The sequence below is a fragment of the Herpailurus yagouaroundi genome, unplaced genomic scaffold, assembly GCF_014898765.1.
Source record: "Herpailurus yagouaroundi ecotype Mexico unplaced genomic scaffold, PumYag 140, whole genome shotgun sequence".
Taxonomy (NCBI): domain Eukaryota; kingdom Metazoa; phylum Chordata; class Mammalia; order Carnivora; family Felidae; genus Herpailurus; species Herpailurus yagouaroundi.
This window is the reverse complement of record NW_024412395.1, coordinates 70,094,687-70,119,238: the sequence shown is the minus strand read 5'-3', so window position 1 is coordinate 70,119,238 and position 24,552 is coordinate 70,094,687. Positions and strand designations below refer to the sequence as shown.

Genomic DNA, 24,552 nt, shown 5'->3' with positions numbered 1-24,552 from the left:
GACACAGAATGAAATTGCTCTACTGCAATTTATAAGACAATTCTGATTTAAAAAATGATTTTAACAGTTAACACCAGTGACTTTTATATGTTAGTTTATCAACTGAAAAGCTAAACCCAGAGCATTTTTTCTATCCTACATATTCATGTGGCAAGCGACTTGTGTTTCAAGGATTAAGCCAGACAGACAATTTCCAATATTGATGCTAACAGACTAGAGCCATGTCTAGAATTGCTGCTGTCAGATAAGGACTGCACTATCCTTTCATAATGTCTCCATGATCTTCCAGAACATAAGAGGAAGGAAAACACAGTTCTTATTTGGCTGAATTGGCATACTAAATAAGAGCAAAACTTCATAAATATCAGTTCAAGCCCTCTTACTGGTAAAAATGAAGAACATCTTTCATCAAAATCTTAACCCAGCTCCCATTGATAGAGCATCCTGCAGAGAAGGACCTGACACAGACCTCATTTGCACCTGTCAGTGCTTAAACCATTCAAGTACCTCGAAGGACCTCTTTTGTTACAGCAGCCCTACTACACTGGCCTTAGTCGCCTTAAATGCATTTTATAGCAAGAATAATTTTGATCACATTCATCTCAAAGTTAGTAAGGATTCACAACCAGTACCTGCATAGGAAGGAGCATAAAATATCTGTTTTTGATCTTTATAGCAAATAGATATGCTTGATCACAACCATGAATGTTTAAATGTTTCTTGTACAAAAGTAACAGAGAAAATTCCTATAGGTCTTTAAAAATGAGATCTTGAGAAATATACATAAACTCTCCTACTCCTTCCACTGTACCCAGCAATACTTTTAGGGACTTAGACCCACTGTCTCTTTTTAAAAATAAATGGCAGGCTCCTTATGGGCAGGAAATATGTCTTCTGCTTCTCTATATGGTGCTGCCAATTGCTTACAGAACAACATGTTTGCTGCAGATGGTAGCTGAACTGCTAAAAGGATAAGCCTGCAAGAGAATACAAGAATACTGGCCACTAAATATAAAAGATCTTGGGAAAAGAAACATCCTCACAATTCCCACCATTATCCAACAGTCTTACCTGTTACATTCAGTCCCAAAGAGGGAGAGACGGGCAGTGGAAGATAGGGAATAAAGCACATCCCTTGTCTCCTCCTATTCTGTTGTCCACTAGGTGATACTAGTTCTCATGGTGTTCTGGGGATGAGGCAAGGGGTAACAGGATGAAGAGATAGACCTCACCTCTATTTTTTTTAAAGAAGATTGTCTTATATGGCACTGGCTGGGAATGGAAGTGCTGACTATTCACTGTCAAGATATCTCTGCACCCCCACACCCCACCCCCAGCCAAGACTAGCTCTCTGGTAATCATCAGTAACAATTCCAGTCAAGGAATGAAGGAGCATCTATTATGATAGTGGGCTTGTCCTATAATTAACTCAGTGTTTTTTCATCATTTTTTCTTGTCTCTCCTACATCCTAAGTAGAGCTGCCTTAAGCACAAAGACTTGAAAGCACTTGGACGACACCTGTAAAGGTGGAAGAATCCAGACTGGCAAAACAAACCTCTTCAGTCAGAAGTGCATTTCTGTGATGCCGGATTTATTCCACGTGGGTGATCCACTATTTTCTGTGGGGAGCGCATGGGTCTAACAAAGGCAAGGGATTTTGTTTCCATTGTACAACCAAAACACACTCAGCACTCACTTCTGCTAGGGTATCAAACGGTCTCCTCCAGTCTTAGACACAAAGAACTCTTAGAAGTGGTCACAGAGCCCTCTGTGAGACAAAGTGACTCTAGGTATTTACAGATCCCCCTTTCACTTGCTTCAGATCAGGAACTAGATTTCTAAGAGCACAGGGGAAAATAAAATGAACGACAGAGGTATAAACTATAGTCTGCCATGGGAAGCAGAATTCCTGTTTGGATTCAAACATGGCCAGCTCCCTAAATCCTGGGATAACCACTCTGAGGTATCCATAGTATTATGTAAATATGTCCTGGGTTGGCAGCTTGGGATGATGATGATAAACCCATCAAGCTCTAGCCATGGCATACACTTAGTTTCCCTGAAGTTGCCACTCTGCTTTCCATGTCTTAGCTCTGGCACATGGCTCTGTGGCATTTTCTCTATGCCAGAGTGGATTCCTATGCACCCTTCAAACTCCAGCTCATAAGTGATTTCCTTGGGAAATCTTTAAATAATATCTTTATCATTCCACTCCCTGCTCCTTCCAAGGAGCTTCTCTGTTACCTGGTACATTTTTCTGATTCCATCTAACATGCTGTAGTAATTATGTGTTTACATATCCAGCTTCCAGAACAGATGGGGAGACCTTGGGGCCCTAGTTAATATATTATTTTTTATTACATTTTATTACCTTTATTACATTCCCAGCATGCTACCTGACTCTTGTAGTTATTTAATATACCTTTGATAAATTAATAGGAAAAAAGTTTTTTGATTCATAACATTTATTTTTTCCTTTTTATAAAATTCCTCTTTTGTTCCTTTAACCAGTTAATTAAAAAGCTTCTTTTCTCTCTTTTCTTGAGTCACTTATGTCATTTAATTCATATCAAATTAAAAGGAGAAAGAAAGATATATGCATATATTATTACAATATGCTTTGTTTTCTACGGGCATACCAGTTAGCTTTTTAATGTAGAGTCTGCACACTGTGGCATACCAATTAATAAAGAGGCAAGAATCCTGCCTATACAATAGGACTAAAAATGGGATATCAAAGAACTGTGTTGCATTTGCCATGTTATTACACAAGTCTTTCCTGCAGTCCATATTTAGTGCTTTGTTATTCTTAAATGACACAATGCTGAGGTATGTGCTCTGCCTCAAGACTTTCAGAGGAGCACCTGTGTGGCTAAGTTGGTTAAGCATCTGACTTCGGCTTAGCTCATGATCTCATGGTTCGTGAGTTCGAGCCCCTTGTTGGGCTCTTTGCTGATAGCTCAGAGCCTGGAGCCTGCTTTGGATTCTGTGTCTCCCTCTCTCTCTGCACCCACCCCCCCCTCTCAAAAATAAACATTAAAAAAAAAATGACTCTTTCAGAGTTCTAATTATGATGAACAATAATTTCTTATAAGACCAAATTTCCATTTCCTATTACAAATAAAATCCCCTTTCATCAATTATACTATTGCGCCAGACCTGAGAAAAGCACCTTTAGATTATGTATATATTATAATTTTATTATAATGTGAATATAAATTATGTTTCCTTTCAATAAGGATAGTTTTTTTTTTCAATGCCACAACGGGATTTGGTGTTTGCATTTTATACATTTTGTTTCATCTTACAGATCATGATGAGAAATTATGTTGATTGTGCTATATTTGTATCCTCAGTGTTGGAAAATAATAATGGCGGTCTCTAAAGCTAATGAAATTGTGTATAATCACATACTATCTAGTACAATTAATGATTTAGGAGCCTGGGATGTCCCAGAAGACCTCAACTCCAATCATCTTGTCCTGAACCTTTATTTTAATCATAATGCCAACCACCAAATGGCTCAGCCAAGCAGCTAACAAGGGTTTTCAATACACAGTCTAGATTATATGAGCGAATATGGCAATGAACTTTGTATAGAAATCCAAGTTTTCATTGCTCCTAAGGCATATGGCCAGAGCCTCCTAAAAATTTTTTTTCGAAGTTATATGTTGAAGGGAAACAGTCCAATGAAGCAAAGAGAAGAACTCACATTTGAGCAAAGCTTTTAAAAGTTCATGGGAAAATAATAGCTTGACTGTAAAGCTTTAGTTGTAAATCACTAGATGTGATCAAAGTAACTAAAGAAATAAAATAATTATGACAACCTTTTCCAGTATCTATAGTTAACCTACAAACACCAAAATACCAAAGCCTTTAAAAGATAAATCCTTTTATACTTAAAACTACCTTTGGATGTGCATGCGTAACAATTGTACATAACAGTTTATTCCAGAGTTCCTTTTTCTTTGTTTAATCACAAGGGTGTGGGACAAATCCAGCTTTGTTTGGCTCAACAAACACAGAACACTCAGAGTAACTGAAGAGCCAACTCCCCTGATGTCACCTCTTCCTTAACAACCATTTCAAAATCCTATAAAACAGTAGGACTGCCCTTCCTTCACAGAGTCACATGGTGAAGGCCACTCAACTTTTACACAGTCATAGCTCAGTCAGGTAGAAAAATAATTCTAATTCCAGCTGTTAACTTACCTTGAAGAACTTCCATGGGGAGAACAGTCCAGGCATTTTCCAGGTAGGAAATATAAATATAGCGAGCCGTATTGCAAGCCAGGCCAATGTACAGAACCCTAAAAAAAAGGGGGGGGGTTGGGGAGAAGAAGATGAGGCCCTGGAATGAGGCATAAAGCATGCAAATATTACCTACGTCTTCCCCTGCCCAAACCATCCATCATCCAGCAGTGTTCAAACTTAGGAGTGGGCAAGCTAAAAGACAATTCAAGTTAACCAGGAACTCTCAGGAGAAAGAAGGCTGCTTCTAACGTATCTGCCGTCAGCCTTTTCAAAAACACTTGTTAATATAAAAGTGACCATCACCCTTCCTGAAACTTAATTAGGAGCAGAGCTGATGCTTTTTTAAGATAGCCTGGGCACACTGCCATGTCTAATGACACTACTGGCTTCCTTCCAGGTGGCTGTAGGGTAAACATGCTGGGATTATAGCTACTTCACTCTGATGGGGGAAGGACAGGATAAAAATGAGAACATGAATATGAACTTGGTCTCACATGCAATATCGAAGACACCAAGTTTTATAAGGAGACTCTCAAGGTCATCGAAAACCATAATCCGATGATGAATAATAAACAATTTGGAGATCAAATACTTTTTTCTGTGAGTTCAATTGACACATCTTCATTATTTACAAATAAATCCATGATATCATATGCTTACCAAACTAATAAATATATATCAACATCACTTTCCCCCCTCATAAGTACCACCACCAAAACTGTGAGAAAAACAAAATAAATAAAGGCCTTAAGTGGTATGTTACATTCTCTGTCTTTCTGAATTGGATGAGCTGGTTTGGAAGTAAACAGTGGTTGTTTCTTTGTATAAAACACAGCCTGATGGTAGAGATTTCTCTCTTTTTTTTATTTAATCTTTTTTTTTTTTTTTGAAGTTTAGTTATTGATTTTGAGAGAGAGAGAGAACAAGTGAGCACACACAAGTGGAGGAGGGGCAGAGACAGAGGGAGAGAGAGAGAATCCCAAGCAGACTCTGTGCTGTTAGTACAGAGCACCATGTGGGGCTTGATCTCACAAACCATGAGATCATGACCTGAGCTGAAATCAAGAGTCAGATGCTTAACTGACTGAGCCACCCAGGCACCCCTAGGGATTTCTCTTTCTAACTTGTTTTCCATTTTCTTTAATTTTCTAATCTTAATGCTTTTTTTTTTCTTAATTCAAGTGAATGAAAATTCAAAGGTAAAAGAAATAAGCCGATATAACAGTCAGTGGTATTTTCCTCATCTTGCTCAACTATATTTTTATATTAAAATCATCAAATAAACATTGTTCTCTTTTCCCAACACTGGATCAAGGAAAGGAAATGCTTTGAGGCATCCAGCTGATATTAACCACAAATAGGGAACAGAAGGATGGGAAGAAAGACAAAAATGGTTGAGGGGCAGGGATGGGATAGGAAATAGATATTAAAAGAGATTTAGGAGATCTTCAGTGTTGAAAAGGTCTGGGTTATCATATTCTGTGGACATTATGTTCTTTGTACTTGAATGTTTTGAGGAAAAAAGCATATGTTTAGATCCTGTTTGATAAAAATTTCCTGAAGAAACTTGCTATACAGATCCATCAACAAGGGTCCTTCTGCTGGGAAACAACAAAAAGCCCACAGGAAATTAAAATGCAAAATACATCACACAAACATACAAATGACACAACCCATGTCTCCTTTTTAAGTTCTAATCTAACTCTGTTGATGACCTTGACATAGCCTCAGGGGTCAGTAAACATTTTCTGTAAAGGGCCATACATAAATAGTTTAGGCTTTGTAGGTCTGTTGCCACTACTCAACCTTGCCACTGTAGTGTGAAAGCAGCATAGACAATATGTCCATGAGGGAGCATGGATGGCTGTATTCCAGTAAGATTTGAATTATCAACAGTGAAATTTAAATTTCATAGCTGACCTCTAAACAATGCAGGGATTAGAGGTGCCAACCCCCTGCATAATAGGAAATCCACATATAACTTTTGATTCCCCTAAAACTTAACTACCAATAGCCTACTATTGACTGGAAGACTTACCAATAACATAAACAATGTATTTTATATGTTATATGTATTATATACTATATTCTAATAATAAGATAAAGGAAATGTTACTAAGGAAAACATAAGGAAAATACATTTGCAGTACCATACTATATTTATTGAAAAATTCTGTGTATAAGAGGACCTGTACGGTTCAAACCCATGTTGTTCAAAGGTCAACTGTAGTTTTTATGCATCACAAAATATTATTCTTCTTTGACTTTTTTCAACCACTTAAAAATACAGAAACCACCTTTAGTTCTGGGCCATACAGAAACAGGCAGCAGGCCAGATTTGGCCCAAGGGCTGAAGCCTGCTAAGCCCTGATCTAGCTCATTAGTTCTTGGCTATACATCAGATTTACTCAGGTAACTATTAAAAACAACAGATGTCAAGGCCCATGCTAGTCTCAATAAAGATCTCTCTGGCTGGAACCCACGCACTATGCTTTAGAAACCTCCCCAGTTTATTCAGATACTAAGCCAGGGTAAAGAACCACTGGTCTAGGTCATGCCACACAGCTTCCCAGTGATATGTCAGTTTAAATATCCCTTTCATGTATTAAAGAGATTCTTAGGTTGCTGAAATACTTTTCAGTGACTATTCAATAAATACATATCTAATTCTTTTCCCTTTTCATGGGTCAAAATGCTGCCTTTCTGCTCACAATTCACAATTTTACTCTTGCTGATTTCTTGAAGCACTGGCTACCCCAGAATGGTTGATGAGGACGAAATGATAGTGTTCCTCTCTCTTTTGGAATTCTGGAATAAAAGTACTCTCAGAAAACAAGAGGGTACTTGGATGCTTTTCTTTAAAATAATTATTACTACTACTACTACTACTACTACTACTACTACTAACAACAATAATAATAATGCTACAATTTATTGAGTGCTTATTTTGGGTGATTCACTGTGTTGTAATTATAACAAGCCTGCAGAGTAGATGTTATTATCCCTGCTGAAGTCAGACACTCAACTTTAAGATTAATAACAGGCAGGGGCACCTGGGTGGCTCAGTCGGTTACATGTCCAACTTTGGCTCAGGTCGTGATCCCACGGTTCGTGGGTTCGAGCCCCGCATCGGGCTCTGTGCTGACAGCTTGGAGCCTGGAGCCTGCTTTGGATTCTGTAGCTCCCTCTCTCTCTGCCCCTCCCCCGCTTCTCAAAAATAAATACACATTAAAAAAAATTTTAAACTGACATTTCATTCACTGTTATGGGCTGAATTGTGTCCCCTGAATTTCATATGTTGAAGTCCCAGGTCCTAACCCTCAGTACCTTGGAGTGTGACTATATAAGGAGATAGGGCCTTTAAATACGTATACGTATCATTAAATACATATCATTAAATACAACATTTAAATGATGTCGCATGGGTGGGTCCTAATCCAGTATGACTGGTGTCCTGATAAGAAGAGAAGAGAACAGGTCAGAGACAGGCTCAGAGAGAAGGCTGGGATGAAGACAGTGGAGAGTTCCTCGGAAGAAATAAAACCTGCTGACATCTTGATCTTGGACTTTTAGCTTCCAGGACTGTTCAGGAAATAAATTTCTAGTTGTTTAAGCCATCCAATCTGTGGTGCTTTATTGTGGCAGCCCTAGCAAATGAATTCATGCACACCTATGAAATTAAGGATTTGGAATAAAAAGAAATTAAAAATGTTTTACTAGATCATCTTCTGGACGGTCAAATTCTTTATACTGAATATAAAGCACATGTTCAGAGTCCTAGAATATTCCTGAGCACTATGAGGTCTGGAAGTACAGAAGAATAGGGTGAAAAATGCTTCTCACTGAGATACAGATACCTAGTGAGCATCTATAATGAAGAAGCTCAGAGACAACCTCATCGCTTTCCTATTTCACAACAGGAAGTCAGTAAGTATAAAATTAGGCAAGAAATAAAGGCAATTTTAGAATAGGTGGTTGATGTAAGTGAACTTCTCTATAAAGAGGATGAACACGATTGGTAGGAAGCAAATGCTTTAGCAGAAAACAACTACACCATGGAAAACCCAAATCACTTGTCAAACGTGTGACAAGTGTCACCTTGACAAAGTGCCCCTGCTCCTTGATTCTGTATTTGAGCAAAATATAACAGGAGAAAAAAAGTGTTTATGACATTATAATTTCTTATACAACCACAATTAACAGTATTGGAAGGACAAATTGGTGGTTATAATAAAACTAGTACTTTTTTGGGCTCCTGGGTGTCTCAGTTGGTTAAGCATTCAACTCGACTTCAGCTAGGATCATGATTTCATAGTTTGTGGGTTCAAGTCCCACATTGGGCTCTGCACTAACAGTGTGGAGTCTGCTTGGGATTCTCTCTCTCTCTGCCCCTCCCGCTCTCTGTCTCTCAAAGTAATTAAAATAAACTTTTAAAAAATTATGAAAACAATATGATATCCTAGCTACTATTCAATATTATTGCTATCTTTTGAATTTGTTGTGAGATTGAATGTAAGTAAACCATATAGACACAAATAGTTAAGAAAAGGACATAAAATAATCAGCATCACCATTATTGTATTCTTCCTGGACAAAGGAAATGGCAGTCTCTCTCTAGAGACTTCAGGAAAGTGCTTATTTACTTCAAGGACCACTTGGATCATCAGAAAATGTATGTGACACAATGGGAACCTTTGAAACAAAGCAGCTGATAGAAACAAGATTCTATTATAAAACATGTTTCTCTGCAGCCTATCTGGTACAATGTTCTGCTTAGCTCTCTGTCCTCCAGCCACACAAATGCCAAATGAACCCACTGGGCTACTGTCCCAACCTATCCCTCAGTATGACCTGATGTCCTACCCTTCCTTCCGATCTCACTCAATTCCTTTATATGTGATCACAGCTGTTATCATGTGCCTCTCCTCATAATCCTTATCTCAGTTGTACCTGTGTGTCAACAACCTGGCTGTATGCTTCATGCGGGGTGAGATCAATTTCATGTAATATTGGCTAGGTTTTATCCCCAGTGCTTGGCACACAGTAGACACTCAATAAATATTCAATAACTAGAGGGAAAATATAAATACTTTATTTTTATTTTTTTTTATTTTTTTTATTTTTTTTTCAACGTTTATTTATTTTTGGGACAGAGAGAGACAGAGCATGAACGGGGGAGGGGCAGAGAGAGAGGGAGACACAGAATCGGAAACAGGCTCCAGGCTCTGAGCCATCAGCCCAGAGCCCGACGCGGGGCTCGAACTCACGGACCGCGAGATCGTGACCTGGCTGAAGTCGGACGCTTAACCGACTGCGCCACCCAGGCGCCCCTTATTTTTTTTTTTTTTAAATATAAATACTTTAAATAGAACATCACTCAACAAATATTTACTGAACACACTGTGCTAAGTGCCAGGGATATGGTGATGAACAAGATAGAACTATGAAATATATTATGCTTATAATTTTATATGTGTGTGTATATAAGAGACAGGTATGTGAAAGAATTATTTGATTTATAAAAAAAAAAAAACCTGGAACCAGGATGATTAAAAAAATGGATGTCCATATTTGTCACCATTTGTGATTAATGTTAATAGCCTATGGTTGAAGATAATAAGTCATTTCTGTGAACAAGTAATAGTTCAATGAACAGCTGTCTGTTGTTTGCTTATCTGAGGGCCTCCTGAAGCATCATGCAGTGAATCTTCAACACATGTGCACTAGCAGATAACAGGGTTCTTGGGTACCCACAGGCCCATCTCACTAGAGGACTAAGAGCATACATGCCCCAAAGCTCAAAGAATCAGTGGCGCTCCCGTACCAAACACAGCACAGCCAAGGGGATCATCAATAGAGACACCAAGTCACCAAGCTCCTTTCATTAAACAGGCGTAGCTGGCTACGGACCCATCCTTGTAGAACAGAGCATAAGAACCATATTGTATGTCCGAAGAGTGATTGAAGGAAAAAGACTATTCATTTACCTATGGTTTGTACAGCTACCAATACTTCCTTTTTTTTTTCTGCTAGAAAAAGTGAAGTCTGAGCCTCTGTTGGTGTTAAGTCATTCTTTATTTAGCTGCCTTCAAATATTTCCTCTCTCAGTGATTGATAAGCTAAGAGTATAATTATGGCAATCATCAGCTGGCTCACTGTGCTGGTTCCTGGCCATATTTACTCCTCTCTATTGTCCCTTTAGTTTATCTGTCTACTTTTTCTTAAGGTTGTGTGTATCTTAGGTAGAAAAATAAGGATGTTCAAAACAAAACAGAACCTTAATTAATGGAACCCAACTACTTGGAAGACACAATATGCTGTTTTGTTCTAGTTTCCATTTGGGTAAAAGTTAGATGACCAAACACACACACACACACACACACACACACACACACCATATAAGTTTTTGTTTAAAAATTTTCCATGAGATGACCTGAGGTATATATAAAATACAAATTCTATCATTTCCAAACAAGAATCATTGACATTTAGTATAGCAATTAATTTGAAATAGGCCTCAAGAGTTTTAGTTGACCCTAAGCTAAATTTGAGGGAGTTAAACAAGTTCATCAAAATTCAGGCTGAAGGAGTATCATGACCAAACCAAAAGGAGATAATAGTCTCACTGTTCTTGACTTTGGCCAAACCACAGGAGGAAGTGGGAACAATTAAAGAGATCACTGGCAAAAAAGAAAGGAGCCAGAATAAGGAGGGGAAAGAATAGTGGGGAGTCTGGGATAAGATGCCCTGTGGAAAATCCATGAGAGAACTGGAGAGACAAAGCTGTATGAGGGACATTCATAAAGGCCTTTTCTGCTGAGGAGGGAAGGGGCTATGTTAACCCTAAGTCAGACCTGTGAGCAGTCAGTACAATAGAAATTGTTTTAGCTGCTACGCAGAAACTAAGAAAATAAAGCATTCTCTCTTTTCAGCTGGATCTGATCCTGGACTGGCCTGGGACTTCAGCATAGGCATAGGAAGCCTACCCAGTAGAAGGCAGAGCTGGTAGACGAAGAAACCCAGGTTCTGACTGCATCATATGAGCTCCGATTAAAGCTACCCCTACAGGTATCTGCTAGACTTTGCAGTTGGACAATACATTCCTTGTTTTCCTTAAGCCCCTTTGAGTAAGGTTTTCTGCTTCCTCAAGTGAAAGAGTCCTAAGTGAGACAAGATCTTAGCTACCTTGTGAGGTAGCAAGTTCCACATCACTAGAAGTGGCCAAAGACTAACCATCTGCCAAGGAGTAGGGGGAAAGAAATCTAAACTGGGCTCAAGCTAAGCCTATGTGATGGTATTAGTTTGCTAGCTCTACCATAACGAATACCTCAGACTGGGTGACTTAAACAACAGAATTGATTTTCTCACAATTCTGGAGGCTAGAAATCTAAGATCGAGGTATCAGCAGTATTAGTTTCTTCTAAGGCCTCTTTCCTTGGCTTGTAGATGGCTGTCTTCTCCTTGTGTCCTCACATGGTCTTTCTTCAATGTGTGCCTGTGTCCCAATCTCCTTTTCTCATAAGGACACCCATTATATTAGACACTGGTCTACGCTAACGACTTCATTTCAACTACCCTTTAAATTTTTTTAAATGTTTATTTTTGAGAAAGAGAGAGACAGCCCAAGTGTGGGAAGGCAGAGAGCGAGGGGACAGAGGATCCGAAGCAGGCCCCACGCTGACAGCAGAGAGCCCAACATGGGGCTCAAACCCACAAACCACATGGTCATAACCCAAGTCAAAGTCAGACGCTTAACTGACTGAGCCACCCAGGTGCCCCTCAACTACCTCTTTAAAGACCCTGTCTCTAAATGTCACATTCTGAGGTATTAGAGGTTAGGAGTTCAGTATATGAATTTGGGGGAGGGGACACAATTCAGGCCACAAAAATGATCTCCAAGGTTACTTAGAATTCCAACAAAATTTAGTAAAGAATGCCGTGTTTTACTCAAGAGCTATTTATTCCGTGGATCAGAAATAAAATGTATGATGCCAGTGGTAGCTGCCCTGGGCTTCTGAAGTAGCATGAGGTTGCACCCTTAGAAAAGAATTGTTAGCAGTTTGTACAACCCAATCCAACTATATTTATTCATTTATGTTATCTAGGGGACTGCTATTTACTTTTCCAGTGGTTGATGTAGAGTGAAAGGCTTTGACAAACAGTGCTAATTAATACGTTTTTACAACAGGCAGCATGGTGGGGCCTAGGCTGCACCTTGTCTGAAGTGATGTCATCCAGGGCACAGACATACTGGCAGTAGACTTTTCTCAGGAATGGTCATAACTGCCTTCACTAGCATTAAACAAAATGCAAATAAAATAAAATGCAAACATCTCAGCAAGGGCAGCCAAGTCTTTTACAAATTCTGAGCCAGTACATGGATAAATGTCCAAGTTTTATAGTTCTAACTTCCATTCAAATCTACTGGCCTTCCAGAAAGAAAATCCTCTATACAGATCCACTATCATAAATCACATTGCCCATCTCTGACCAGACAGTCTGTTGTCATGGCATCGCCTGGATGAATTTGCATGAATGGCAGTGTGCAGATTTCTGATTTCTCAGCAAAACCCATTCAGAGTCTGAGTCCTTGCAGGGGTGGGCAGGGAGCAGTGAGGTCTGATGTGTGGTTTTTCACATACTAAAACCAACCACAGTAGAAAGTTAGATCATTAGAGTCAGAACTCAAAGAAGCCACAGCCATTAAGTCCAACCGTCTTATAAAGACAAGGAAATAGAGGTCCAGACAGGCAGCATGGGGGCCTCAAAATCCATTAGCCAGTGAAAGTCAAGGTCCCTGCTCCCTTGCCCTTTGGCTCTTTTGGTAGATAACAACAATGTGCTGTGTTCCTACTCCAGGGTTCCTACATGAAGTCAGACTTAGACAAGGGCCTGAAGAAACGCCTATGGATTGGACCAGTAGCGACAGGGCCTGGTGATGCTAGTGTGGTTATGCCTATGGTAACAGCTATGCGTTTGGATCAAGGAAGTTGGATATGTGTTTGAGTTGACTTTAGAAGACAGTTAACATTTTAAACTTTGATGAATCATTAAGAGGAATGGCATAAGAGGAAAGTAGTAAAGCAAATGCCAGTCAACAGCTGCCCAATATCCTGGATCAAAAAAGAAAAGTTAAGAGGAAAATTTTGTTATGAGATAAAATGGGTCAAAAACCTATTTCTCCTGAGGTAGCCCCAGAAAGTTCAGGTGCCAATGCTAAGGCAGGACACAAGGTGAACCAGGATTTCTGTCCCCAAGCAGACAGACTTTGAAACCAAATAATCAGAAATTGACTATCTGGCTTGGGCTGGGTAAGGAACAGAAATTAGGGAGGGGCACCCCCCCCACACACACACACACCCCTAACAGGATTGTAAGGAGACAGCAAAGACAGGGGCTAAGAGTCTCCATCTTGTGTAGGTCCAACCACCGACTCAGGCTGTGTTCATCAACACTTCAGGTCTCTAGACCCGCCTGGGAGGTCTCTGAGATGGGCTTAGCCCACCAGGGGGTTGAAAGTTGCCCAGATCTTTTCCCTTCCTTGATCCCTAAAGTAGCTCCACAGAACCCACTGTGAAGAGTCAACTACTCTACCTACCAACACTGAATTTGAGCTATCTCCCTCTCTTTCTCTCTTTCTTGAACTTTCACTAGCTTTCAGACTTAATTCAATGTAATCCCAACTCACAATGCTAAACACTTTCCCTGAAGTGAAAATTAGGTTATGAGTTTTTCAAGAAAGAACAAAAAAATACAATTTCAGTAAACTCCTGCCCCAAACTTGTCAATTAATACATTTTTATGACTAGAAATTTTGTTCCATTCTTTTTCAAAATAGGAAACTGTAACTGAATATTAGATTCTGTCCAAACCCACTCCTCTTCCCCCTTTTTTGTGACATTAAGGAAAAAAGACCATCAACCTCAGTGGCCTTGAGACCTCTGCTTACTGCAGGCCCCTCACCATGCCTAACCCTTCATACTAGTATTTCTATAATGTTCTCCAATTCTTTAGCATTTTTCCCACTTACTATCTCATTTGTTCCTGCCAATAATCTTCTGAAATAGGAAGGGCAAGAGTTCTCATGAATCCTATTTTGCAGCTGAAGAAATCAAGGCCGTGAAAGGTGAACCAAGTTGCCAAAGTCACAAAACTAAACAAATCGCAGAACCAAGACTCAACTTGAGGTCTTCTGCTGTCAAATCCTATACCCTTCCCATAGTCAGCAGACCTCCTCCACCCTGACCATGAGGATTGGAGGCAAACAGAGAAATTGAAAGGGTACTCTCTTACACACACGCACGCGCGCACACACACACACACACACACACACAATGACCATTCTACCTTAAAAATCTTGTTTCACAAAAATTTGCTGTGATATTCTACTTGGATTTGAAACATACTAGATTTCTAACAAAATCTTGTTGATAGAACTAAGAATAACTTAATAGTAATAACTTAGTAGTAACAAAAGAGTATTCATAATTAAGAGTAACTTGGTTAAGAGTAATCAAGTAATAATGAAACTAGTCTTCATCTACTTTGATGGATGCCAACATTATTATCTGATTCACTGAAAAGAGTATGGGATCTACCCGCCAGAGACCTGGGCTGAGTCCCCACCCCACCATTCAGAAGGGCAGACCTTGGGCAATCATAGCAAATCTGTTCCTTCTTAGTCATGCATGGTGGATCTGCCCATCCAACCAATGTAAATGCCACCAGGAATGGAGTACACATGCAGAAAAAGAAGTTTACCACTGCTTGACTCACTCTCACAGTCATCCCAATGTTAAGCCACACATAACTCCTACTCCAGTATCCTCTGACTCTTAGAATCTTTGGGAATCCCAGCCCTCTCTATCCTTCTTAGGCTCTCCTTGCTCTGTTAGGACATAGGTCTTAGTCACCTCAGGCTATCATAACAAAATACTACAGAATGGGTGGCTTAAACAAGAGAAATCTATTTTCTAACAGTTCTGGAACATGGAAATCTGAGAACAGGGTGCCAGCACTGTTGGATTCTGCTGAAAACCCTCTTCCTGACTCGCAGATGGCCACCTTCTCACTGTGTCCTGCCATGGTGGAGAGAAAGAGCCAGAGAGCAAGCTCTCTAGTGTCTCTTCTTATAAGGGTACTAATCCCATCATGAAGGCCCCACCCTCATGATTTCATATAACCTTAGTCACCCTCCCAAAGGCCCCATCTCCAAATACCATCACGCTCGGGGTTAGGGCTTCAACACATGGATTTCAGGGTGGACACAATTCAGTCCATAGCAACAGGCTTCTCTGTTCTTAATACCCATGTTCTCTGACACAATTAGGAACCTACCCTGGGGCTCCATGAACCCTGGCTGCAGGTTCTCAGGTGCTCTACCCCAGGCCCCCAGGGAGTCAACATGTCTTTTCCACCAATGGAGGTTATCCGGCTCTCATCAAGCCACTGTAAAATGAATATAACAAAACTTAACTGTTTTGTCAAGTGGCTATAACAATAAAAATATTTATGAAAACTGTATAAATTGTAAAGCCTACAGTATTATTTCCATTTATTTTTATTGGTGATCTAGAAATTAGAAATGGAAATAATGATTTTCTAATGTAGTCTAATTAGGAAACTGAGAATAAAATGGTTCCCTCTAAAAGATACAAGAATCTGTGGAATAAAGTATATTCCAGTTATCAGTGGCATTCCTCAGTTAAGGCAATAAAAAATAATTTTACCTTCAGGCATGTGTATTAAAAAATAGTAATTGATTTGTTTGCTGGTCTTGGTTTGCATTCTTAGTTTAAATTGCACTTATCAAGTAAGCCCTAAGCACAAAAAATCACACCTAAGCCATTAGGCTATTTGGGGCATCATATTCCCCCCAGTACTATGTTTCTCCAGTCCCATGGAAATGCAGGGGCCACCATTCCTAAGGGTGAATAGTGGCTCACTCTAGGATGAAGGCCTTGAGTTATGAGTGAATAACATCAAGAGAACATTAGAGAAATAATCATCAAGACTTCAGGTTCTGACTTTAGGATATAATTTTCATCCCCATCTTAGAAGCACTGAGTTTGCCTCTTTTCAATAGTCCTGCTCTATGGTAGGCACTGCTTCCAGAAGTAACACTGATAGTAACACGTTCCTTATTTGCGGTAAATGGTTTCCCAAAATGGATCTACTAGCTGAAGGGAAGTAGAGAAGGAAGATGGTTACAGAAAACTGAAATCATGGGATGGAGCTAGTTGTCCTACTTACATGCCAGTCAGTGTTCCCCCAAAGACCTCTCTCCAGCCTCCTCCTCTCTTCCAAGATCTAGACTTACAAATACAACAGTGGGCATCTCCACTGTCTCAGAGGCTTCACACAAGGTCCATACTCCAGTATCCTCTCCCCGCCTCCCTGGGTTCCCTTCCTTGGCGGGTGGCACCACCACCTATGTGGTATCTAGCTCACAAAATAACTTCTCCCTTGCTCCAGCTATAGTAAATCCTGCCCAAAAGAACTTTCAGTTTTATTTGCTTTATTCTTTTCCCATTCCCAATGTCTTAGGTGCCTAAGTTAACATTTCTGTAGCACCCAACACTTTTGTTTGTTATATGGTCTTCCACACTATGTGAACCCCCATGATAGAGGTGCTGTGTCTATCTTGTTCAACATTGTATCCTAGAACAGGATCTGGTCTTTAATAAAGCTTTCTTTTAAAAAAAACATTTGAGTGAACATAATATTTAATTGTGAATTAACTCTATATGATACACAGCCATCATGAGAAACATTAGTTTTTTCCACTTATATTCAGTGTGAGTTTTACATGACTCTCATCCTCACACTACTGAAAGGCAGCTAATCTAGAGAAATGTGAATTTCATCGGGGTTAAAAGGAATAATTTGAGAGAATGGGCATTTTAGAGGAATGGAGGTCTTACCAGGAAGATAAAGGAAGGTACTTGAAACAGGTGAAAAAATTGTACTGACACTGGTCATCCACAACAGAAAAGAAGACGACTGAGAGGTAAGACTGGGTTGCATAAAGGGGCAATACTTGCCACTCTAAGTCTGTGCCCATGAATCTATAAAGTAGCTGAGATCATGAGCTTTGGGATCTGAATGGCTTGGGTTTGAATCTTACCTCTGCTGTTTACTAACTGTGTCACCACGGGCAACTTATTTAACTACTCTGAACCTTTCTTCTTTGAAATAGACATACCAATGCTTAACTCACAAGGCCACTAAAAGAGTTAAATGAGGGTGTGGCATAGAGTATTTAGCACATGCCTTCGTAAGCACTTTTCCATAATAAGCACTCAAATGGTAGCATACCAGCTATTATTATTTTTGTAGTATCATCCTATAATAATATTTTTGTTAAAGTTGGAGATTTTTAAATGTTTAATGTTTATTTTTTGTTTATCCTCTAGATTGCATGGCTATTCTGAATTGTGAAATTGCTAAAAAAAAAATAAGAAAGAAAAAAAAGAGAAGAAAAAGAAAACCCCACAAAAACTCAAAACCTTCATCTGGATTGGTGGAAGGCATTAAATCAACAAAGGTAGTGCATGGATTACCAGTTTATGACTTAAGAAGAAAACAACCTATAATTTCTCTGTAACTCAGAGACTGAAGTAAATTGGGACCCTTCTAAAGTAGAACAAGGTAAATAATGATGATAAATTTACCACTCATATAGATATTTTTAAAAAACACAAAAGCAGAAATCTGTTCATATCACCACTTGCTCAAACTCGCCAATGGCTCCCACTTCTCTTAGATGTGTCACATGCTATCCTTTAATGTGGTCCTCAAGGCCCTGCAGGATCCCTGTCCACCTTGCTGACTTCCCGTTAGTCCTCACTCTCACATTAGGCCATTCACACTTTTGGCTTCCTCGGTGCCCCAAATCTTCACTGGGTAGCTTCTATTCAGGACTCTACTCAAATGTCACTTCTTCAGAGAAAGTCACTTCTCCTAGCCCACCCAAGCTAAAACAGTCTCCTCTACTCAGTCACTCTGTGAACACTCATCCTGTGTTATTTTTGCCATATATTACTTATCATCCTCAGAAATAAAATAATCTGTTTACTGCTTATTGTCTACCCCAACCGTATGTTAGTTCCTTCCATGAGGAGCCTGTGTTTATCTTACTACACACTTGATATAGCTCCAGGGTCTAGGAAAGTCTCTGTCATCTAGTATGTGCTTAATAAATACTTGTTGAAGGAGTCAATTAATAATAACAGTAACAATACGACCTACTGTTTATAGTTGAGCACTTAGCATTGCTATCCATTGTCATTTAATCTTAATCACAATGCTATGAAGTACAATTATTAACCCCATTTTATAAATGAGGAACCTAAAAGGCTTAACAAAGCTAAATTGCTGCTTAACCAAGGTCAGACATACAGTAAGTGTGAGATCTGAACCTAGGTCATGCACACATACACACTCCGTATAGGTAGACTGGCAAAAAGAAGAACAAAAGGAAACAGGATAGCTACCAGACTACCCCACAATTCTACCAGGGCTTGAAAAGGTGACTGAAGCCAAGGCTAGACCAATTTGCTCCCTTCTCTTTCTCATTCTTCTAAATGGAATGAAATGTCTGGCCAACATTTCACAGTCACAGCCAAGGACTATGGCCAACACTTCATCCATGAGGATTCCTCACGGTACCCAGTGGTCAACTTCAAAACACCGCGGCATGGTTCAAAGATACAGTACCTAGACAAATGTATTAACATTTACTCTTTTTGAAAATGTCTGAGCTTCAATCTGTGGATTATCTTTTTCAGGAAAAGTTAACAAATTACTGTTTGTCTGCTTATAGATTACCATTCAGAGATGCTATTTTCAGCAGAGAAAAGGTGAAGAAAAGACGCTTACTACTTCAGCAATAAGAACGGAGCAGTATTCTTCCTTCCAGTTGGAAAGGCTTTGGAGAGGTATGCTTTGTAGTAAACTTCTAAGAAAATTTCTTTTCTTATCCACTCTTGAAAGTATCCTACACAATTATATAATTGCAGTCTGGTAAATATTTCCATGGAGAAGTAGAAATATAATTAGTCAGATTACTTAGATTTTTGACTGCACACAAAAAAAGGCAGTAAATGGGCACTGTATGACTCAAAATAATTAAACCGCTGGTACAAACACTCATACTTGGGCTTACTGCCTGCAATAAACTTTATGGTCTTTGGGATTTCACTTGCCTTTTCGGTACCTTAATTTCTTTTTGTATATAAAGAAATGTACTTGCTACCCAAAACATGGTTGTTGGGCAGTTTGATATTAATTCCCAATAAGATAGTATAAATTTGCATCTGATCTCATTTGAAAGACCTGAGGCCATGATACTTATATAAAATACACTTTTAGTCATTTATATATATGCTACTTAGGAGTAAACACATGGGCAATGTACATATCAGGGGCACAAATTCTCAATGTTTGACATATTGGTATATAATACGTGTCTATAAAATATATACAGTTACACTAACACACAATTCTATATAAGTATAATTATAATGATTCACTATAAGTAGACAAGCTTTCAGCTATTTTCCAACAGAAAATCCAGAAAAAACCTGCAAGGTATATATCTAGCACCAAGAATGGAAAATTATGAGTATTTTTCCATATTTTCTTTAAAAATTAAATATTATGGATAAAGTGGAGGTTCTTCTTGTCCTCTTTGTTCCCCATCCCAGTCACCTCCTTTCTACATCCTGTCCAGGGCTAATAGGAATTTGAAATATATTTTTCCTCTCCAAATTTAAATGTCTTTTGATATAGATATACCCATAAAAATATGTGTAGCTTTTATTTTTTTTTAATTTTTGTAATGTTTATTCATTTTTGAAAGAGAGAGACAGCGTGCCAGTGGAGGAGGGGCAGAGAGACACACGCGCGCGCGCGCGCACACACACACACACACACACACACACACACACACACACACACACAGAATCTGAAGCAGGCTGCAGGCTCTGAGCTGTTAGCATAGAGCCCGAATCTGGGTTGAACTCATGAATGGTGAGATCCTGACCTGAGCTTCATGAAGTGAGATGCTTAACCGACTGAGCCACCAAGGCGGCCTTAAAATATGTGTAGCTTTTAAAATGCATTGTGAAGGGGTGCCTGGGTGGCTCAGTCTGTTAAGCGTCCGACTTCGGCTCCGGTTATGATCTCACGGTCTATGAGTTCGAGCCCTGAGTTGGGCTCTGTGCTGACAGCTCAGAGCCTGGAGCCTGCTTCGGATTCTGTGTCTCCCTCTCTCTCTGCCCGTCCCCCACTCATGCTCTGTCTCAGAAATAAATAGACATTAAAAAAAAATTAAAAAATAAATAAATAAAATGCATTGTGAAGATATGCATAAATGTACCAAACTATGTATCATTCTGAAACTTGCTTTTTCTCCATTCAATATATTTCTTAAAGATTTTATTTAATGTTTATTTATTTTTTAGAGAGACAGAGAGAAAAAGAGAGAGCCGGGGAAGGGCTGAGAGAGAGGGAGACACAGAATCTGAAGCAGGCTCCAGGCTCTGGGCTGTCAGCATAGAGCCCTATGTGGCGGTTCACAAACTGTGAAATCTTGAACTGAGCTGAAGTTGGACGCTTAACCAACTGAGCCACCCAGGCACAACCCCCCCCATTCAACATATTTTTGAGAGCTTTCCATTTTGGCATATTGATCTAGTCCATTCCTTTTACCTTTTGCATAGACTTCTATCTTACGACTATACCATATTGAACATATTTATTCTCCAGTTGATAGATATTTAGACTCTCTTTTCCACTGTTAGAAAGCTGCATAAGCAAGTAAGTGTCCATGTACATGTCTTTCTGCATGTGTTTAAGTTTTTCCAGATAAGGCTATACCTTAAAATGCAATTTTCATTCCACAGAAAATGTCTCACTTGAGCACCCCAGGGGGGCTGCAGAACTGGTCCCACAGTGTGGTCTAGGTAATGAATTTGCAGGAGCGGTGTTTACTTTTGCTGGTGCACACCCTGACAGACATCATCTCAGCCTGTGAGATTGCAGGGGCAGGAGGCTGTCCACAACCACAAGTTACAGCTCATACAGAGTGAGTTCTGTTCTCTTTAACTCAGTGAGCACCTGGGTCAAGCCAGCCACCAGAGGTAGAAGAGAAAATAAACCAAATATGACACCAATAAATAAAAGTCCTGGATTCACTTACACTACCTTGCCATAATGGCCTTTGTTCTGAACTATGAATGGCTCAATTATCAGTAATGCTGTTATTAACAAGTCAGCCTCGTAGCTATAACATGGTAATGTATTTCTTTGCAGAGTTGCTCTTTTCAAGGGACTATAAAAAGCAAATTACTCCCTTTCAACTCTTGATTGTAAGTTCTACTTTTGAGATTCTATAGCTCACAACTTTTTAATAATGAGAATCTATACTTGCTTGTAATAGCTCTAAAAGGCTTTTCCTATAAAAATGGATATCAATGTCTTTGAAGGTAAAGTGGGAGAGAAATAGAAAAAATAGAAATCTATCACATATAAATAATGACAGTTACAATTATAATCACTCTGTATGTCAGCATTACAGAAATGGTAGCTTATACTTACCAAACCCTAAAAAATGGCACCAGAGAGTATATAAACAATCTATAGTCATAAAATGGAGGGGGGGGGCGGAGAAAAACTCAGTTGGATCAAAATGTTTTTGAAAAGAGTGTTAGTTTTGAAAATTTTGAAAACCACAAACATTTGGACTTTGCAGGCTTAATGACCTGTACACTTGTGATACTGTGCTAAGCCCCTGCGTTTTTGTCATAGTCAATGGCTCTTGTATAAGCAACATGATATAGCCGAGGATTGACCAAGTAATAATTTTAAAAAATCAACTGAACTCCTAATATATGCCAGCCACTGTGCTAAGCACTTGCCCTACTTTATCTCATTAGTCTTCATTAAAAGAAATAAAAACAACAATTAAGATGTAGGTACTAAAAGTATCCCTATTTACAGATGAAAAACAGAGATGCAAAAACTTACATAACTTGTCCACAGCCACACAGTTCCAAAAGGCGAAGCCGGGCTCTGAAACCAGGCAATGGGACTCTAAGCCTGTGTCTGGAACCACTATGTGGCAGTGCCTTTCATGAATAAGGACAAGAAGAAACCATCCCCTCCCCTCAAGAGAACAGCATTTCCTTTCTCTACTTTTCTTTCTTTCTGTTTCTGCTCCTTACATTCCTTCTCCCTTTATTTTTCTCTCTTCCTTGTTTATGTTTTAAGTCCACTTATAAACACTCATAGAGGGTGCCTGGCTCGAGATGGGATTGGAGAAGAGCTCAAAAGGTCATTTCCTCCTAAAGCAAGATGGAAAAAGGTTACAGTGAATACCATACCGCACACTCCCCCAACACAAAATATTCTTAAGCATGAGAATACACACTTTAAGCTATAGAGCATAGACCAACAAACATTTCAATAAGAATAAATCTTGGAGACCACCATAATTGACTTTCCTCAGCCCATTTCTCTTGACCACAAAATTTCCTTGCTGATCTTATCTGTGTTCACAGTTTCAACTGTCCCAAATCAGTATCTCCAATCCTAAGCTTGGAGATACAGCTTAAGCTTCAGGCTTGGAATAATCAACTCTCTGTTAGACATTCCCAAATAGATGTTCCAATTTCAAGCCCAATTATGATTCAGATTGCATTGCCCCGAATCTGCATCTCCTTCCTGAATTTCCTGTTGGATTTAGAGGAACCACTAAACTGGACACTGGATACCCAAACTGGAAACATGGGGAACTCTACTTTATTTCCCACATACAAACCATTCTGTTAATTTTACCTCCCAAGTCCATCCCTTCCCTCAATTTCTGTTGGTGCTGCTGTAGTTCAGGTCTGTATCATTTCTCCCTGTTTCAGCTCTCCCTTGGACTATTTTAAGAACCCTCTCAGTGGGTTCCCTGCTTCAAAGTTACCTACTGCTTTGCAAGTAAATAAAAATCTATGATGCTCCCCTGCTCTGAACCTTGCAGTGATTCCCTACTGCCTCCAGGATAAAGTTTGCATTCCTAATCCCAGCACCCACCTGGCCTCGAATCTCCGAGTCCTTTCAGTGGTAGGCCCTACATCCCATGAACCTGCAGTTCTCTAAGCCTAAATAGCCGTTCTGCTAAACTGAACAAATATGCAGGGTTTTGATCTTTAAATAAGAGAAATACTTGCTCCTGTAGAGAATGTATTACTTAACTACAAATTTACTGTGAAAATTAAGTCTCCTTTAAAAAATGAGAAGACAGGGGCACCTGGGTGGCTGCGTTTGCGCCCCACATCAGACACTGCACTGACATTCGGGAACCTGCTTCGAATTCTCAGTCTCCCTCTCTCTGCCCCTCCCTCGTGGCATTGGTCGGTCGGTCTCTCTCTCTCTCTCTCTCAAAAACATATGAACATTAAAAAAATGAGAAGAGAAAGAAGTTGCTTAAGGTCCACACTCTTTTTGCATTTTCACCAAGAACTGCAAGGAAGTGTTGAGAAGCCCAGTCTGGTGAGGGAACTCAGGCAGCCTCTGGCAGGCCCATGGTGGAAGGCTGACGGGAATGGGCTTGTTAGCAGGGGTCAGGGCCACCCATGGTGGCGGGCCACAGGGAGGTACAGCAGCTCTGAGAGATGCTGCCTGACAGGGCACAGGGGTCTTCAGAGCTGAGGAGAAAGACTGAGAGTCTGGGGGGCAGGGTAGAGACTGAAGAGGGCTGTGCGGAGAGTCACAGTGGCTGAGCACTGATCTGCCTCTGAGGAAAGTCCTCAAAGCTGGGAAAGATCCACCTGAAAGGACTGAAGAAAACAGTTGCCAAAACTCACAGAAGACACTGTAGGAGCTAAAAAGAAGGAAATGCCCTGGATTTTTTCCCTTCCTCCCTCCCTCCCTCTAGTCCTCCACTTGTGCCTCACCAGCTTGGTGGCCAGAAATCTTGGTCACACGATGAAATCAACCGAAACCAACCAGGGAACTTGAGGAAGTGTGAATGCCTGGGTTCACCCTAGGGAGCCGTAAGTAACAGGTCTGAGAGCAGCCTGAGCACCAGGAGTCCTGAAAGCATTCCTCCTATGTCTGCTGGTTGAGAACTACTGGATGGGCTGAACCCACGCAGAAGCCAGGAGACCAGGTCCTGGGAGAAGCAGCCTGCAGAAATCAGCACCCTGCCACGGAGGGTGAGAATAGGATCTGACAGCCAGCAGATCTAGGACTTAGCTAATATAATGGTAGAACAAGGGAGAGGAGAAGCAGCGAAACTTAAGTAA

At 39.9% G+C, this 24,552-nt stretch overlaps 2 protein-coding genes across 4 annotated transcripts in view; one reads left to right on the top strand and one right to left on the bottom strand.

The window, feature by feature from the left end:
• Positions 1 to 24,552, top strand: part of NEMP2 (nuclear envelope integral membrane protein 2) — a 121,803-nt gene that overhangs the window by 52,638 nt on the left and 44,613 nt on the right. The window contains exons 9-11 of the transcript XR_005790434.1: positions 11,188 to 11,323; positions 17,671 to 17,905; positions 19,080 to 19,194. The gene's annotated coding sequence lies outside the window, so the exon portion shown is untranslated. The remainder of the gene's footprint in view (positions 1 to 11,187; positions 11,324 to 17,670; positions 17,906 to 19,079; positions 19,195 to 24,552) is intronic.
• MFSD6 (major facilitator superfamily domain containing 6) overlaps positions 1 to 24,552 on the bottom strand; it is a 78,014-nt gene that overhangs the window by 21,811 nt on the left and 31,651 nt on the right. For all 3 annotated transcript variants that reach the window (XM_040475670.1, XM_040475668.1, XM_040475669.1), the window contains exon 3: positions 4,214 to 4,311. In XM_040475670.1, the coding sequence (XP_040331604.1) occupies positions 4,214 to 4,311 (98 nt within the window). The remainder of the gene's footprint in view (positions 1 to 4,213; positions 4,312 to 24,552) is intronic.